The sequence below is a fragment of the Triturus cristatus genome, chromosome 3_2 (genome assembly GCF_964204655.1).
Source record: "Triturus cristatus chromosome 3_2, aTriCri1.1, whole genome shotgun sequence".
Classification (NCBI taxonomy): domain Eukaryota; kingdom Metazoa; phylum Chordata; class Amphibia; order Caudata; family Salamandridae; genus Triturus; species Triturus cristatus.
Window position 1 is genome coordinate 54568597 of NC_140584.1, and position 16625 is coordinate 54585221.

At 45.2% G+C, this 16625-nt stretch overlaps 1 protein-coding gene across 4 annotated transcripts in view; it reads right to left on the reverse strand.

The window, feature by feature from the left end:
* Positions 1 to 16625, reverse strand: part of IGSF9B (immunoglobulin superfamily member 9B) — a 1286301-nt gene that overhangs the window by 229316 nt on the left and 1040360 nt on the right. For all 4 annotated transcript variants that reach the window (XM_085647232.1, XM_085647230.1, XM_085647233.1 and 1 more), the window contains one exon: positions 14472 to 14593. In XM_085647232.1, coding sequence (XP_085503358.1) covers positions 14472 to 14593 — 122 coding nt within the window. The remainder of the gene's footprint in view (positions 1 to 14471; positions 14594 to 16625) is intronic.

Genomic DNA, 16625 nt, shown 5'->3' on the forward strand with positions numbered 1-16625 from the left:
TTCCATTGCAGACCTTTCCCCTTCAAGCAGAATCGTTCTTGCTTATTGTCTTCTGGTAAAGAAATCAATGTATGGCACAACATCAGACCACATTTGGCAGTCGTATCTCCCCAGAATTGCTAGGGAATTTGCGGCAAGCACTGACGTGCCAGCCATAGTGGTGAACCTATTGTCCAAGGTTACCGAAGGATTCTGTTATCTTCACTGCGTAGGCTGGGCAATAACTGAATCAGGCATAGGTTGTCCTACCAGGCATGCAGGTGCATCGTCGAGGGCTTTGTATTTTTTTTTCAATTCTGGGCAGGATTGCCGGAACTGAAAAGGGATTCTTCATGATTTTAACGCCTTCTTCCTGGATATAATCTATGATGGGAATTGCGCTGACAGATTTTCCGTTTTGGTCCTTAAAATCATATATGAAGCAGTCAGAGTGCTTAACAGGCAGAGGCAGGTGGAAAAGAGCTGCCACTCTCTCCATAATAGCATGGAAGCCCCCAATATCCTCAGGAGGAGAATCAATTGCTTGAGGAGCCGGTGGAGAAGGTGTCAGAATTGGGTAGTCTTCCCACTCATCTATGGTAGTAGGCGTCTTAGGAATGTCACCTTCCTCAGCGACATCATCATCCTGTGGCATCTGATCTTGTGACACAGGCACAGAATACTGAACCTCCTTTGTACCAAAGCTGCTGCTGAGTCTAAAGCAGGCAGAGGAGACCTTTGTTTCTCAACAGAACCTGCTGTTGCAGGGAAGTGAGTGATATAGTCCTGCAGCATAGCTGTTAAATCCTCTACTAAAGCCATAGGCATCTGGTGAGGCATCATCACCTGTGACCATTCCATAGGTTGATGGTAGTGCGTGCCATAATATTCATCTTCATCCTTCTCTTGAAATTTTACGTGACGTTGAGAGGGGCTGCAGGCCGGACTGAACAACCCATCATCCTCAGATTCCTTGAAAAATTGACTAGGAGGCAAAGGAGAGATGTAAGAAGGGACCTGGTAGAAACCTCTCATCAACGGGATCGTTGACGACAACCTGGATGACAAAATTGGAGTGAATTGCAATGAAGAGGGCCTTCTTTGTTGCCGTGTCGACGAGATCTTCGTTGACGGTGAAAGGGACATTGTCAATGCCGTTGACGCTAGAACTATTGTCACTGATGAAGTCATCGTCGTCGACAAAGTGGTCCTCGCTGACGGAGGGGTCGTTGACGATGAAGGCACCATCCACGACAGAAGTTTCGTCGATGGAAGAGACGTTGACAGGGACAAAGTTGTCGTCGTCGGACGCCTCGTCGACGGTGTAGGTGCCAAGGCGAAGAGGTTATCGTCGATGATGGCCTAGTCTTCATCAACGATCCGTCGACGACGCAAGCGCCGATGAGGAATGCTGAATGTGCCAAATCCAAAGGTGGACAATGTCTTTTTCGACAACGAGGAGGTCTTGACAGACTCCGAGTGAGTCTTAGACGGTTTGGAGGCAGTCTTAGGGGCCATTTTTGAGGGAGCTTTTATCACAGATTTCTCCTCAGAAGGGAATGGCAACTTCCCATTTTTAGAGGAAGTATGTTCAGACTCATAATGGATCTTTTTTGAAAATTGCTTGTGTTCCTCAGGGAATTCCTCAGATCAGTCCCTTTTCTTAGCCAGTTGGACTGACACCTGAACTAATACTGCCTTCCTCATCAGACACCACATAGGTCTTTGATTTCGGCCTTTCAGCCAAATAAGTAATCTGCCTTTCTGTCTGTTAAGGTCTTGGTGGGAAAAGTCCTGCAGATCCTACAGTCCTTTACTTTATGAAGAGGGTACAGGCAATACACACATTCCTTGTGGGGATCTTCAGAATGTAGCCTTTTCTTCCAACATGACCCACAAGGCCTTAATAATTCTTTTTTAGAAGAATCAAAGATCATGTACTCACAGAAATCCAATAAAAGAGAAAAAACTGAGCAGAGCTGAGTGACTCCCTGTCAACAATCTGAGGAAATTGCCTCTCTGTGGACTGTTCCAGAGGGTTTTGGAGCCTGCTTTGCTGTGTTTCAACTTTGGTTCTTTTTTACAAAAGGACAGGGATGGGCTACTGCAGTGAATGTGCAGTGCATTATAGCATATTATGATATGTGTTACTACTATTATACATATTTTTATTTTTACTGTGAAGGCTCCCACCTCGACGGTGGGGATGATTCAAGCATGTGACTCTATGAGAGATCCAATACTGAATAACATGTGGTGCTCTCTGATCTGACACACAATCGGAGTCAGAATCAAAAAAAGAAAGTAGCTTTTGATGATAGCTGTGACACAGCAGAGGTACAGGGTTAGAATCAGGATGTATGACAAAAGGCTGAGCTTTTGTAATTTCATAGTGTGACATCGTTGAGCTCAAGCTGACATCAGTTCAGGATCTGACATGGCTGCCAGCATTGGATCATCCGCCAGTGGCACAGGAGTTGGGAACTGATGTGTACATTGGGGCCAGAGAGGAAGTCTGTACGAGAGACAGCACAGGACCAGTAATGGATCCGAAGGGTACAGGTGGTGTTCTGGAGCACACCATGGAAAAGTTGGAGTTGTTGGAATAACTGACAAAGAAGGGACTGGAACTCCGGATCCATGCCAGAAGGCACAGAAATAAAGGAACTGACATCAGCAACCAGGGGCTGCTTTTATGTGGCTCTGCTCCATCCCTTCTGGAGTGGTATGGAGTCAGCACAGAGATGCACAATGCCCCCTGCTGGTGTGCAGGAGCACAGCTACAAAATTCTCCAGATTCAGTCTGGCTCATGTGTGATAGTCTAAGGTGAGGAATCCACAGTAAAAAAGTACCCACCAGTACACTTGCTTTTTCAAAATCTAATAATGGCTCAGCATTTGAATGATAATGAGAGGGGAATTGTCAGCCTCTGAATCATCTTGCTTTCAGCACCAAAAACTAGGTGAGGGATGTCAAGAGAGTCTGAATCCAAGCCAAAGGGTTTTTTCACTCAGGAGACACTGGAAGAGAGCTAGCAAAATGCCAGCTTGAAGCATTGCTTCACTATTTCTCTAACCATTAGTATTAAACCTGTAGCCTAGAAGGGAAGAGGCAGTGTCGAAAACACATCCAAGTGTGTTGCCAGGGATGCCATCATAATGTGCATTATTTACAATCTGGCTAGAACTTTAAGTAACTTCTAGATAATGTATTTTACTATTTTCTATACCAAAATGTGTCTGCATCTTCAGTTCTTTATCAGTTTATTCACTGCACTGTTCTTATTCATCCCAACACCATTGAGCACTTCTGGGCAAGTTAATGTTGCTCATTCATTGTTGGGGCAGGAATGTCCCAAGCATGGTAAATGGACATTACCCCAGGTCTGAGTGCCCATCTGCATGTGAAACTTTTTTCTTGACTTTTATTTTGGACCTGGCATCACAATAATCTAGCATCAACGCAGAGGCCTCGGCCTGTCCTCGACAGTGCAAAGTCCAGGACCTATCCTGTGACTGGGAGAGAAGCAAAAGCATGTCATCATACTAGGTCGCACACTATTGCCTATACCATGAGTACATCATGTTAAGTGGTGGTAGCAGCATACTTAATTTGTAATGTAAATAGTTCTTTTTTCTCTGTCAGTGAGAGCGCAGCATACTGACCTCTCTCTTGTTAAGTTCCACTGCTATGTGCAACCCAGAACCCTTCATTTACATTCCATGTCCATGTGTGTGCTTGTGTGTGTATATGTTTGTGTGTATATGTGTGTTGAAAGTGCAGCACATGTATGTTAGTAGGACTTTGTGTGTTGTAAGATTATTAGAGGTGAGGTCAGTGGGATCCAAAATGGATGCTCCCAGTTTGGCATGGCAGAAGATGGAAGATGAGGATAGCTTCCAGGATAGCAGACAGTTAACGTGTGTTGCCTGCATTTCTATGAATGAGGAGTGAAGACCCATATACTGAAGTGAGGAGGCTGGAGAGAGGGTTTCCCTTAGAAATTCCATGAAGTCCTTGTTTGCAAAGGACTGCTGAGTAGTTAATCCTGAGCAATGACATTTGGTAGATGGTATGTGTGGCTGCAGTTTGTTTCTTCATGGTGTGTACATTTCTAGGCAGGACCAGTCCTTTTTTAAGTCTCTGATTACTGTTTTAGGGAGGCTTATGAAAGCCAGGTGCAGAGAACTCGCACTTAATTTTCCCCATGTTTTGTTTCTCTGCTTGAAGCCAATCACACTGCTACCTGCTGTGCACACCTTCACTCTGCACAAAGGTTATGTCTGGAGAGCAGGCTGGAAATTACATTTGAAAGAGAACCAATAGAAACCAGTTCTGAACCCTTAGAGAGTGGATCTACATCCCCTATCTGGACAATGTGTATAAAAGTAGGATCCAAACCACCCCACTTTATTCCACTCCCAAGTTCTTCTTGACCAAGGAAAATGGTGCTACATAGAGTATTCGAAGAGCTGCTATTCAACCAGGGCTGGTGTCTGCCTGATAGTCAGTCTTGCAGAGATGAGTGGACATCACCTTAAGTCACCTCTTTCTGCTGGAAGACTTGGGGATCCCCCTAAACAGCCTAGACGCCTGCCTGAATACTGGGAGAAGGTAGGAGCATAACTTGCCCTGCAGGAAGAGACGTTTTCTGGGAGAAGGGGCCTTTTTGTGGACTGAAATGCATTCCAATTAATTAGCAGTGGGTGAGATTAATTCAGCATTACATTCTTCACCTTTTTATATACTTCAGTACAATGCCCCAAGTGTGATGCGTGTGCCCAGACTGTACCACAGGAACAAACCTATACCCAGGGCCAATGGAATTATGCAGCAGGAGATGGTCAAATTATGCAGCGGGGTTGAGTAAATTATGCGGCATAATGCACCACAATTTGTAATAGTATTACTTCATTATTTCATCATTTTTAAACTTGGTAACACTCTGTGGGCATTGATTGCACCTCATCAGAACCAGTCTTAACATCCAAATATATTATTAAGCAATAGGATGGTGGCCAGTCCAGCTTTGCAAAGAGGCTTCCACTGCATGCAACACGTGCCTTTGCATTTTTAGTACCTTTTCAACCGTTTGAGGCAGTAACATTTTTTTGTTAAAATCTACAGATTATGCAGCAGATGATGGATTATGTGGAATGGTTCATGGAGGACCTGGTCTGGCAGTCCGGGCTGGACTGTTCTTATTGCAGCAGGGTCAAAATTGATTTCTACATGGCTGGGTCTAAAGTGAAGTAGCATAGTGTAAAATAATGATGGACTGTGAAGGGTGCCAAGTAATTACTTGTGGCTGAGATTAATTCAAGCCTTCCATCCTTAACTTTTTTGTATACTTCAAAGGGAGCCCTGATTGGCCCAGGAGCCACAACAGCCTCAAAAACAAAACCATGAGAGACTTAACCTGGGAGACACAACTGCAATTATTAAGTGAAGGTCTGCTGTTGACCTGGAGGGCCACTGCTGTCGAAGACTGGTGATACCGCACATGCCCACTTCCCACACACAGTTCCACAAAGACAATCCCAAGTGAGACACTCACTGCAGTACCATGTAAAAAAAGAGCCAACACAATGAGGGATAGAATGCAACCCACAACCTCTGCACAGTCAAGTATCACAGATCAATAGCAGGTAAACTGTGGATCTTAACCTGTCCCTGGGGATGAGAAAGTAAGGCACGCGGGTGAGTCCGCCACAACTGTGTGAGAATATTTTTACAAACGAACTACAAAATACGTTGATCTGAGTTGCTCATTTAACCCATGAGAACCTTCTAAACTATCTGAACTTGAGTCTAGTCCTTGGCTAAACAAGCAGGATCTGGACTATAGTGGGAGAGAATATAATGATTGGGAAGGAAGAGGATGTGTTGTGCCTCACTGTCAAGGAACACATTATGACAACCCTGTGTGACTAATCCATTGGATTATATAATATTTCATTTTTCTCTAAGATTAAAGCACTTTCTTTTTCCATGAGGGATAAGCACTTGGTTGGGCATTGTGTTATTGCGTATTTTGGTTGGCTGCTGAGCTCTTGCCACCCCACACCAACTCGTCGTCTGCTGAGAGTTAAGTCCGGAAAGGCTGTACTTCACTGAGTTTGCAGAAACATAGTAGGACGGCCTGCAAAACATCAGTGGCAAATGCCTTCATACACCACAGATAGGGGCCATTAACCCCTGTCGGCCCTGTGGCCACTCTGAACAGGAAAGTCCAAGGATTCTCAGGGACACTATGGCTGTTGTCACTAAACAGCAGGATTTATGTTTTTGTCAATGTCTTATAAAGCACATTAAGCCTCCAGCTACTTGAAAACATCCAATCTACAATTTACTGCACCACAGTACGGGCTAAACCATGATCGGATTGGGGGTTCTTCTCTGTCTGGGGCCCAGTGTTTCTTCACGTAGCTGAGTATAGCAGCGTGTGTCATGTACAGGTTGCCTGTGACCCCATTCTCCCTAGTAAAATTCTCAAGATCCATTAGGACTCCGTTGATAAACAGTGCCCCTACTGTGGTGACTCCCCCCCCCCCCTCAGACCAGCTGAGGGTATTCAGTTTGGTGATTAGGCCTGTGGGTGTGGGAATTCCTAGTAAGGGAGTGTTGTTGGCGTATGGGGGACACTGGTGTGTGCTTTTTTCCAGCACGTAAGTGCCGTGCACATGAGCGACAGGGCGCCTTGAGGGATCCTGCTACGGGGTAGTAGCAGGGTGTGTAGGACTGCTCTATTGATGTCTTGAGTCGTATAGCCCAGTTCGTGCAGGTTGCGTCCAGGAAGTCAGTACGACAACCATTGGAGCTGACTCGCATAGCAGCATGCACGGAGGTCAGGTGCACCCACCCCCCCCCCACTATTTTTCTCAAGTTGTAATTTGGCGAGTCCCACCCTTCAGCGGTAGGTCCCCCATATCAAGTCCGATAGTAGGGTATCTAGTATATTAAATAGGGAAGTAGGGATCAGCACCGGCAGATTTGTGAAGAAATATGAGACATAGGAGAATCACCATCTTAGATAAGGCTACACTCCCCATAACGGAGAGTGGTAGCGAGGTCCAGAAGGTCGTCTGGGAGTGCAGCGTCCTTATTGCTCTGGTCAGGTTGCCCTTTATTAGGTCCTGTGGGGCTCTATAGATTTGGATGCCTAAATATTTGAAAGTGTGCTGCGCTACAGCCATGGAGAGTTGTCCGAATTGGATCGCATCAGGGCATTCGCCAGGATGAAAGAAAAAAAGCTTGAGACTTCATCTCGTTTATGGCTAAGCCTGAGATGTGTTCAAAGTGTAGGAAGATACTTGGCGTTGGCTCCAGTGCATCAGGCAGATCATTGGTGTATATAATTATATCATCTGCGTATGCTGACAATATGTGTGTGGTGTTTCCCAGACTAATTCCCACCAGCCCAGCTTCTTTCCGTAGTCTGATGGCTAGTGGTTCCAGTGCAAGCACGAATAAGAGTGGCAACAGGGGGCATCATGGTCATGTGCCCCTGCCTACTGGGAATGTGTGTGAGATATGGTTCCCTGTACGGACTCGTGCCGTTGAGGCCGTGTATAGGAGCTGTACCCATTGTAGGTATGCTGGTGGTATACTGAATTTCCCTAGTGACTTAACCATATATTTCCAGTTGAGGTTATCAAATGCCTGTCTCAGGTCTAGGGTGATGCATCCTGCATCTGGATGTTCTGCGGGGGTGGCCTCCATAACATGGTACAGTCTTCTAATGTTCAGGGATGTGCTGCACGCTGGTACAAAGCCGCATTGGTCCAGATGGATTAGTTTAGGCAGGTATGGGAGTAGCTGGAGTGCCAGTATTTTGCTTAGTATTTTATATTCTGTAGCTAGGAGTGACAGTGGGTGATACTCTGAGATATCCGTGGCAGGTCGACCCGGTTTAGGGAGTTATACTACCAAGGCCTGCACAGTAGTGGTGGGGTGGTTTCTTACGTTCAGCGCAGTTCAGTTCAATTCATCCAATTGGGGGACCAGAGTGTCTGAAAAAGTGTCGAAAAATTCTATTGGCAGGCCGTCAAGGCCAGGGGCCTTATTACGCGGCAGCTACCGGATGGCCTCTTTGATTTCTGCTCTCGTGATGGGGCCTGTCATGTCGTCCTGGGTCGATTGGTCCAGTTGGGGGAATGTTCGGTCGTCCAGAAAGACATCCACGGACTCGCCTGCTGTCTGTGTCGGGGATTAGTACAGGGTTTCGAAATAGTTGCACAATGCCTCATTGATTTCTTGTTGAGGGCTCACAGTGTCTTCTCCCAGTGTGGTTGTCTCATATATTGTGGTAGTAGAGGGTGCATCCCGTATTATCTTTGCAGAAGCGCGCCCGACTTGTCGGCCTCCGCATGCTTTATCTGGGTTTAGGATCTATAGTCTATAAGTATGAGGCTTTCCAGTAGGTCGGCGTGCTTAAATATGTGCCGCATGCAGCGGTGCTGTTTTTGTAGGGTCCCCTTCTGCTTCTTGTTCTAGTGTGTTCATGTTGCTTTCAACTGATTTGAGATTGTTATGTATTTCCTGTCTCGCCCCTGCCGTAGTGCTAATGGCAGTACCCCGCATAACGGTCTTGAAAGCGTCCCACTCTATGAGACGCGATGAGGCGGAGTTGGCTTTCTCCGTGTAATAATTAGTGATAGCCACTCGGAAGACAGAATCCTCCAGCATTTGAGGCCATAATTTCCAGGTGGGGACCGGTGTGGGGATTCCACCCCAGGCTAGGGTGATCTCGAGTGGGTTGTGGTCTGAGAAAGTCTAGCCCAGGTAGGTGGTGTGGGTCACTTGTGTGTGAGGGGGATGGAGCAGAGTATTCTGTCTATTCGCGAGTAGAGTTGGTGGGTCGAGGAAAAGAAGGAGTAATCTCGGCTGTTCTGGTTCTTCAGCCGCCATACATCTCCCACTGCCCACCCATCGGACCATCTGCATAGTCCTTGGAGTGGGGGGTGTGAGTGGTCCCTGTGGGTATCCATGACTGCGTTATGCTCACCTCCCAGTATCCATGGGTAATCTGCCCATTCCACTAGTATTGTGTTGAAGCCTGTGAGGAATCTGTCTTGTTCTAAGTTAGGGACATATAAGCTGCCCATCACCAGGTGTGCACCATCCAGCGTGACGTGCAATAAGATGCACCTGCCCTGCGGGTCTCTTCGTTGCTCTAATACCACAAACGGGACCCCATGCCTGACCCAAATTGTCGCCCCGCTGGCAAAGGACGAATATGATGTGGAGAATACTTGCCAGTTCCATTTTTTCCATAATTTTGTCGCCTCAGAATCGGTAAGGTGAGACTCCTGCAGGAACACTACCTGTGCCCTACACCTGTTTAGCTGCGCATGTATCCTGTGGCATTTGTGTACTAAGCTCAACCCCCTCACATTCCAGGTTATCATGTTATACTTGCCCAACATGTGTTTGTGTTTCTGTATTCTCAACGCATGGCTGCTTGAGGTATTGAGGTCAGCCGTAGGCATCTTATTGTATGGGGTAGGCCAGTTTCCCAAAACTCCCTTTTAACAATGAATACTAGGTCCAGCGCCAGAACTGTGCTGGTGCAAACTATGACCACAACAATGTGAAGAGTTATCAAATTATAGGTTGCTTTTGCGGTTAGGAGGGTGCTACCCATGCCTTGCATACCGATATAGGCTATATGAGAGCAGTAACAACAAAAACACGTGGGAGAAGGTCCAAGGGAAAGATTTTAAAGACCAGCAGGTTGTGAATCCCCTTAACCAAATACTATAACACTAGACAACCTGGGTCTGGTACTGGGTCAACAAGGATAAACAAAAGGCAAAAACCACTCATTCTGACATCTCTAGTTAGAGAAGATCCCTTTAGGGAACAGAACCCATCAATCACCGAGGAATCAGTGTGTTGTCATCATCTGGGTCTGTCTCTCCTGACACACCACACCAGAGCTAGATAGAACAGCCTGGTCGCGGGTCAGGGGAGGTGGCATACAAGGGTTGTAATCAGATCTCCACCAGAAATGACAAGAAAATAGTAGTTTCTCCTTCGAGTGAAAGGGGTTCAAAAAAAGTGCAGCACTAAATCAAAAAAATGTGAATAAAAATGGCTAGAGAAACTCAAAAGTGCTTTAATCGGTAGAGCACCTCTGCCAAAATTAAAAAGCAAAATGGCAATTTAGCATAAATACATCGTCATTATGCTCATTGTCCATAGTATTTGGTCGACATGACATGTTTCTGCCCACTAGGATCTACAAAGTATCGAGGGCATTCATCAGGACCTTAATTTCGCTGCTACTATGAATAAGTGAAAGTGTAAAAGTATATTATATTACAAACATTCCTACCACCGGTTGAACTCCATGGATGTAAAAACCGGACACCTAGGAAAGTAAAAAAACATAAATGAGGAAATGCGAAGAGCTATCCGTGTTGACAAGTCCAGCAAACAGCAGTACAAATATACCGCCACACAAAACACAAATTTGTGTTAATAACATCTAAAAGTGTATTAGATTGCACTTACCCTACAAATGTGGGTGATACCCTCACCTCAACCTGGCTCTACTCAGGGAAGGGGGCCCCGCTCTGATAAAGGGGAGAGGAAAAAAGAAACAGGGCTGTTGTAAAACATGCCTAAATCTTGATGTTCCCCATACCAAACGACTAAGAAGTATAAAGTTTATCCATGTCTCTAAAAATAGGTGGAGGCACAAAGTATGGCATTAATGTCCCAATAAGGGTAAATAGCCCCTGTCCTCTAAACAGATAGAAAGAAAGATGTAGTTAAAGGGCCATTGAAAAAAGATCCAGGGGGTTAAAAACCCCCTAGTGTTAAGGACTCTTAAGTTGTTCATGAAGAATTCTAGGGCATTTTCAGAGCAAGAGCCAAGCTTACCTCTCCGTCGGTACCCCAGGGCGGTCTATGAGTAAAGACCAGAGGTACCGACGCGAGCAGAGGGGGAGTGTTTTATAGTCTACTGAATTGTAAACAGGTGAGTCTGTTTCAGCAAGATGGCTTTAGTAAAGCCTGCAAAATTTGCAATAGCGCGAGGACCCCAAAGCCGATAAAAGGTATATGAGAGCACTCAAGTGTCCAGACCAAGTTCATTTGTCGAAGTGTTGCTTTCAAAGCAGGAGAAGGATGCATGCGCCGCCACCGCCCGCTGTTATCTCTTACATTACTTTGCAGACTGTCCAGGCAGATCTATCGGGGTCCTCCAGCCTGGTGCCTTATTAACCCAGAAAGTCGTCCGCAGTTTGGGGAGTCACAGTACGGAATAGAGCGATGCTGTCTCGGAGTCAGAGTGTACAGTGTTTTCCTCAGATGATTCTGATGTGCAGTGAAGGTTACAGTCCCTGAACGCGCTTGCCGCCGCTAGCGCCTCTGCTCTGCCCTTCTGGGCCTGCTCCGCTGTGGGGTTCTTCACTCGAGATTTGCGAGTAGTTTTGATGCGGCGCTGTTGTCATCCCATCGTGCTCCTTCGGCTTTGAGACATACTTTGCGACGAGTTTCCAGAGGCCGTGGGGGGAAACATGACCCTCAGCCATTCGTCCGCCTCCTCCGGGGGTCGAAGAAGTGCGTCTTTTGATCATGAATGACCTTCAGGTGGGCTGGGATCAACAGGGCATACTTAAGGTCCAGGGTCCTCAACTTCTTCTCGGTTACTTGGTACGAGGATCTCCTACGTTGAACAAGAATTTGGCGCTGGTTTTCATACTGGATTGGGGACCTTTCCCAGGCCTTCTGTAGCAAGATGTCGCGATCCCTGAAGTTTAGTATCCGAGCTATCATGGGGAGGGTTGGGGCTCCTGCCGCCAGCCTACCAGTGGGAATTCTGTGGGCCCTTTCTACACAGAAGAAGTCTGAGAGGCCCTCAGGGGCCACATGATCACGAAGCCATTGCTCCATGAATCTGGTAGCGTTGGGGCCCTCACATCGTTCCGGCAGACCTATGACACAGACGTTGTTCCTCCTTGTTCTCCCCTCGGCGTCTTTGACCCTGTACTGCAGCCCTGACACTTGTTGTTGCAGTTGTGTTATTTGCGCCGCATGCTCTTTATGTTATGGCAGCATTTCTGCTAGGGTTAGCTTGTTGGCCTTGACAGTAGTTGCTAGTTTGGCACGATCAACTTTTAGGAGGGTGAAGCCAGTGGTCAGAGAGCTGATTTGCTGCTCTACGGATTTGCCAGAGTCTCTGACCTCCTGGAAGATTAAGTCCAACTTGTACGTGGTTTGTTCAACATTCGTGGGTGGGATGCAGCTCGTTAAGAGTGGTTGGGTGGCGGTTTCTATTTCCTCTGGTTGCAGCGCATTGGTAGTGGTTGCGTCCGGTATCTTCCCCTATGGGCGCCACACGGCTTGACAGGTTTCGGCACAACCCCGGGGTGAACTCTACTGCGCCTGCAGGGTATTGATACCAGTCTATGCTTACGCCGCTAGTTGTGCAGAGTGGGCCGATCTTGCTCTGATTAGTAGCTTCCGCTGTGCTGTGGGTCTAGGGCCCTTGGTGTTTCCTTGTCCGTGCTTCTGCCCCCTAGGTGTACTCGGTACCGCGTTCGGGAGTGCAAGCCTGATCCCCGGTTTCTGTTTCAGTGTAGAATCCATGTGGGCCGCCTAGGCGTTCTGTCTGCAGCGCGTTGCTGGGAAATGGCGTCACTCCCTGATGTGTGCCCCTGTGGCGTGTTTCCTCTTCCTTGCCCTCACCGGGCACCCACCTGCTTAAAGCAACCGGTTGCCGTGTGGAGCTCCAGGTTCTCTGCAACTGACGTGATCTGAGCCCCTTCATCATCTGGGGCATAGGGCCCAGGAGCTGTGTTCAGGCAAGTGTATTGGAGCACCTTCTCTGGTCCCTCAGCTATGCTGCGCTAGCGGCCCAGGTTGCTCTAGGAGTTCAGTGCTGTGTGGACTCCACTATCAGGGTACTTCATTCGTCCCCCATCCGCTGCGGAGTCCGATGCTGCTTTTGGCGTTCCCCGCCCGTGTGGCATCCCCAGCCAGGCCCAACCAGTATCACGAGGGCTTCACAGCCACGCTCCCCGCACTCAACGCTTGAGGGTTGATGGGTCGCTGGGGGCACTCCAAGTGAGGGGGGTTCTGGTATATATAATACAGTGAGTGATTTTAGGGATTTTTACTTCGGCTATATGTTATGCCGAGCAAATCAAGACGTTTTCATGATCTCACCAAAAATTAACATGCATTATTAAGAATAAAAAACTATGACAGTGAATACGAAAGACATATTGAAAAAGGATGAAAAGTCTCCCATCAAGAATTTGTAAAACCAGAATGAAGTAAAAAAAATAATGAACTAGCCTTAATAATGAAAATATAGACATGGAAAATTTGCGGCAGCCTGAGAGAAACAAGGCTTTAAAGAGATGGGTTGGAAAAATAATCTCCTTAGACGTAATATTTCCTGAGGAAATCTGAACACCTTTGGTGAACACTCAACGTTAATGCCCCTGGGACATCATAAAAGGCGATAAATCACAATGAAATTTAGACAAAAAGTTAACCTAAATGTTTCAGAACATTTCAAACAAATGATATGCAATTAATCTAATAAGCAGGCAACTCAGCAGAAGCTGCCCAAAAAGACACATCAAGGAAACAAAAACAATTGTCTGTGGAGGATAACCCTACTGATTAATTACCCAGAGGTTTACATTTGAAGATGTATTCGAAGTTTTGTGCCTTACCGTGTGAGGGGCCTTCATATCCAGGTTATTAGTCGTATATAGAAAACAAAATGACAATTCGGCTGCCAGAACACACTCAACCAAAAAATGCAATTCTGCAAGATCCTTTTGTTGTTCAGACAGTACAAAACTGCCAATTCCGCTGTGTTTTTCTAACTCCATACAGTTGTGAGACTAAGCACTTTGCCTAGAAAACATCCCTGCGCTATACTCATCTTGATGATACACATGTTTGCAGGCTTTTGATGTTGTTTAACATTGAAAAAAAGCAGTGGTGCAACAGATAGAGAGCAGACAGGGTTTCTGTTCAGGAGAATTACTGATCACGTTTTCATCTGTTCCATTTTTTGGGACCAGCTACCAGGCATTACAAAAAATGCATCTGATTAATCTGAAAAAATAGGTTTTTGATGGCAGGGTGGTAATACAGCACATTCAGGAAAGTCCAAACAAACTTTTAGCAAAGAAAAAAGAATAATGTGAAACTATGCATAAGGCTAATACAGTGTCTGCTAACTAAAATTTATGTTAGCCATTTAGATATACTGAATGTTCTTTTAAGAGCAGTCACGTACAACAAAGTCCTTGTTTCATTTCCCCAAAGGTTTTCATTGTGTGGCTAGTTTCATCTTAGATCAGTACTTGTGATGATTTGCCTATGTAATCTTTCATCCAGAAGCCAATTTATGCTTATTAAGGATATAGGACAGACAAAGAATAATGCCACCCACACTGGGAGGATTAACAGTAAGTTAACACTAAGAACAAGCACCAACCCCATCACCAGGACTCACCTGAACGCTTTCTGGATTTAGCGGGGCCCTTGGTCGACTTTTTGGGCTTCTTAATCCGCTGGTATCGAAGAGCTTCAAGCCTCTCAGGAGCAGCGCCTATCCCAGGTGGAGGTGGGCATCGTCTGCAAATGAAAAAAAAGAGAAACATCGGTGAGTCCCTTTGCTGGGACCACTACAGCTATGGAGCACAGGAGAAACGAAGATTTCAGCCACTATGGAATTTCTGGAGACTTGGGAGCTTTATATACCAAACCTATTGACGAGTGTCAACATGTTCTTTTACTATCCTTCATAGCTCTGAAGAAAAGCAAGCTGAAGTAGCCCTTTGTTGTACCTGGTGCTATATAAAACGTATTTAATCAACATATAAATGGACAGGAATCAGTGGGGCATGTCCAAATATTGATACCATTCCAGTAAACTAGGGAACTTAACTGTGGATCTTCCCATGGCATGAAACATTCTATGTCCATACTTACGAGTTGAACAACATTATTTACCTCAACAGCCCCTCGTACTACACAAGCAACCTGCTAAGAGGCATCACATTGAACTTTTCCAGGTCAATAAGACCATAACTGAATTAGGGCTGAAGAAAGCACAAAAAAGCTGAGATACATCTTCACTAGCTGCGCAACCATGTAGCAGGAAAGTGATGATGGTGAGCACTCACACCTGTCTAAATCACTAAATAGGTAAATCATTAGCGTGCCGAGAATTGTTTTTAAAGTACGTTTTTACTCGAATAAAAATGGGATACAGCAATATAATAAAAGGGAATATTGAGCATGTGAATGAAAAAAAAGGTATTATTATCCATACCAAAATTACAGGTCAAACTGAAATTCTTACAAAGGACGTCATTTCAAAACAACAAATGTGAAATATAACATACAGACAGACAAAAAAACAGAAAACAAAACCAGCCATACTAAAATACTTGCCAAACTATAAAAGTAAGAAAATTAATTAGGTCATTCACAGCAGGTTGGAAGGGTGAAGGAGGTAGCACTTGTCCTTCCTGTGACCATCAGATGGAAAACAAGTTATGTTTGCTTGCCCAGGCTATTCTCCACTCGGCATAAATGGCTGGCACTGATATGTAGGTCACAAGGTGTACCGAATCACCAGGATGCCCTCTGTATTCTCAGATCAGACTATTCTATACCACTGGTCATCTCCGTTGCAACATTTTTGGGTGCAATGTATCCAAAACTAAATCTAAGTCTAACCAAACATTGTGGCCAATCATGCATGCTATTCTTCAGAAATATTTCAAATTGCTTCAAAGTTAAGTAGAGTGGAGTGGTGATGATGTAAAACCATTTCATATTTCCCAGGTTGGTCGAATCACTTAACCAAGATTTCACCTTTTTACAAAGTAGAACCCCTGAAATGCTTTGCATATTTAGATTGACGCATGAGCGAATATTAGTCAAAATGCTTTTTTACATGCTCATAAACCGCAAGCAAATGTGAACCTGCCACAGAAAGAGATAGCTGCAGAAAACACTAATTTTAGCAATTGGGAAGAAGTGCAGTATTTTCCAAATGTATTGTTTTGTTTTGTCAGACATAAATTAAATTACACAATTTGTAAAAGATAACCAGGTAGGATAGATTCATGCTCAGGAATGCCAGTTACCTACCCAATTTCTCAAATCATTATCAGGCAATATACTGCTGAACATTATGAGGCCGCGGTAATGAAGATTTAGTCAATAAAAAAAAAAATAGAACCAGACATGAAAAAATAGAGGTGTAGGTATGAAACAGTCCACTCTAAAAATCTCTGTAGGGGTACTGCAAATCAAACTTGGTCGATCAGATACAACCTGGTGGAGGTTAACCTCTTGTCTAAAAACATGAATTGGTACATAATTCCCATTTTTGGCGATTTGACTATCTACTAGTATTCCACATGTAATCAATAATCTCCAGAAAATAAACTGTTAAATATCTTGAGGTGTATACGATAAAGGAGATATAAGAAAATCAACTTCCAAATTTAAATCCATGCACTTTGAAAGTCTCCGTCATTTATCGAAGAACTTTATTGCTGACTTTGTATGTGGCTCTACATTCCAAATCTACACCACAAAGTTGGCCATGAGGCAGGAATCAGATTTAAGGTATGGTCCCCAATTCGCATCG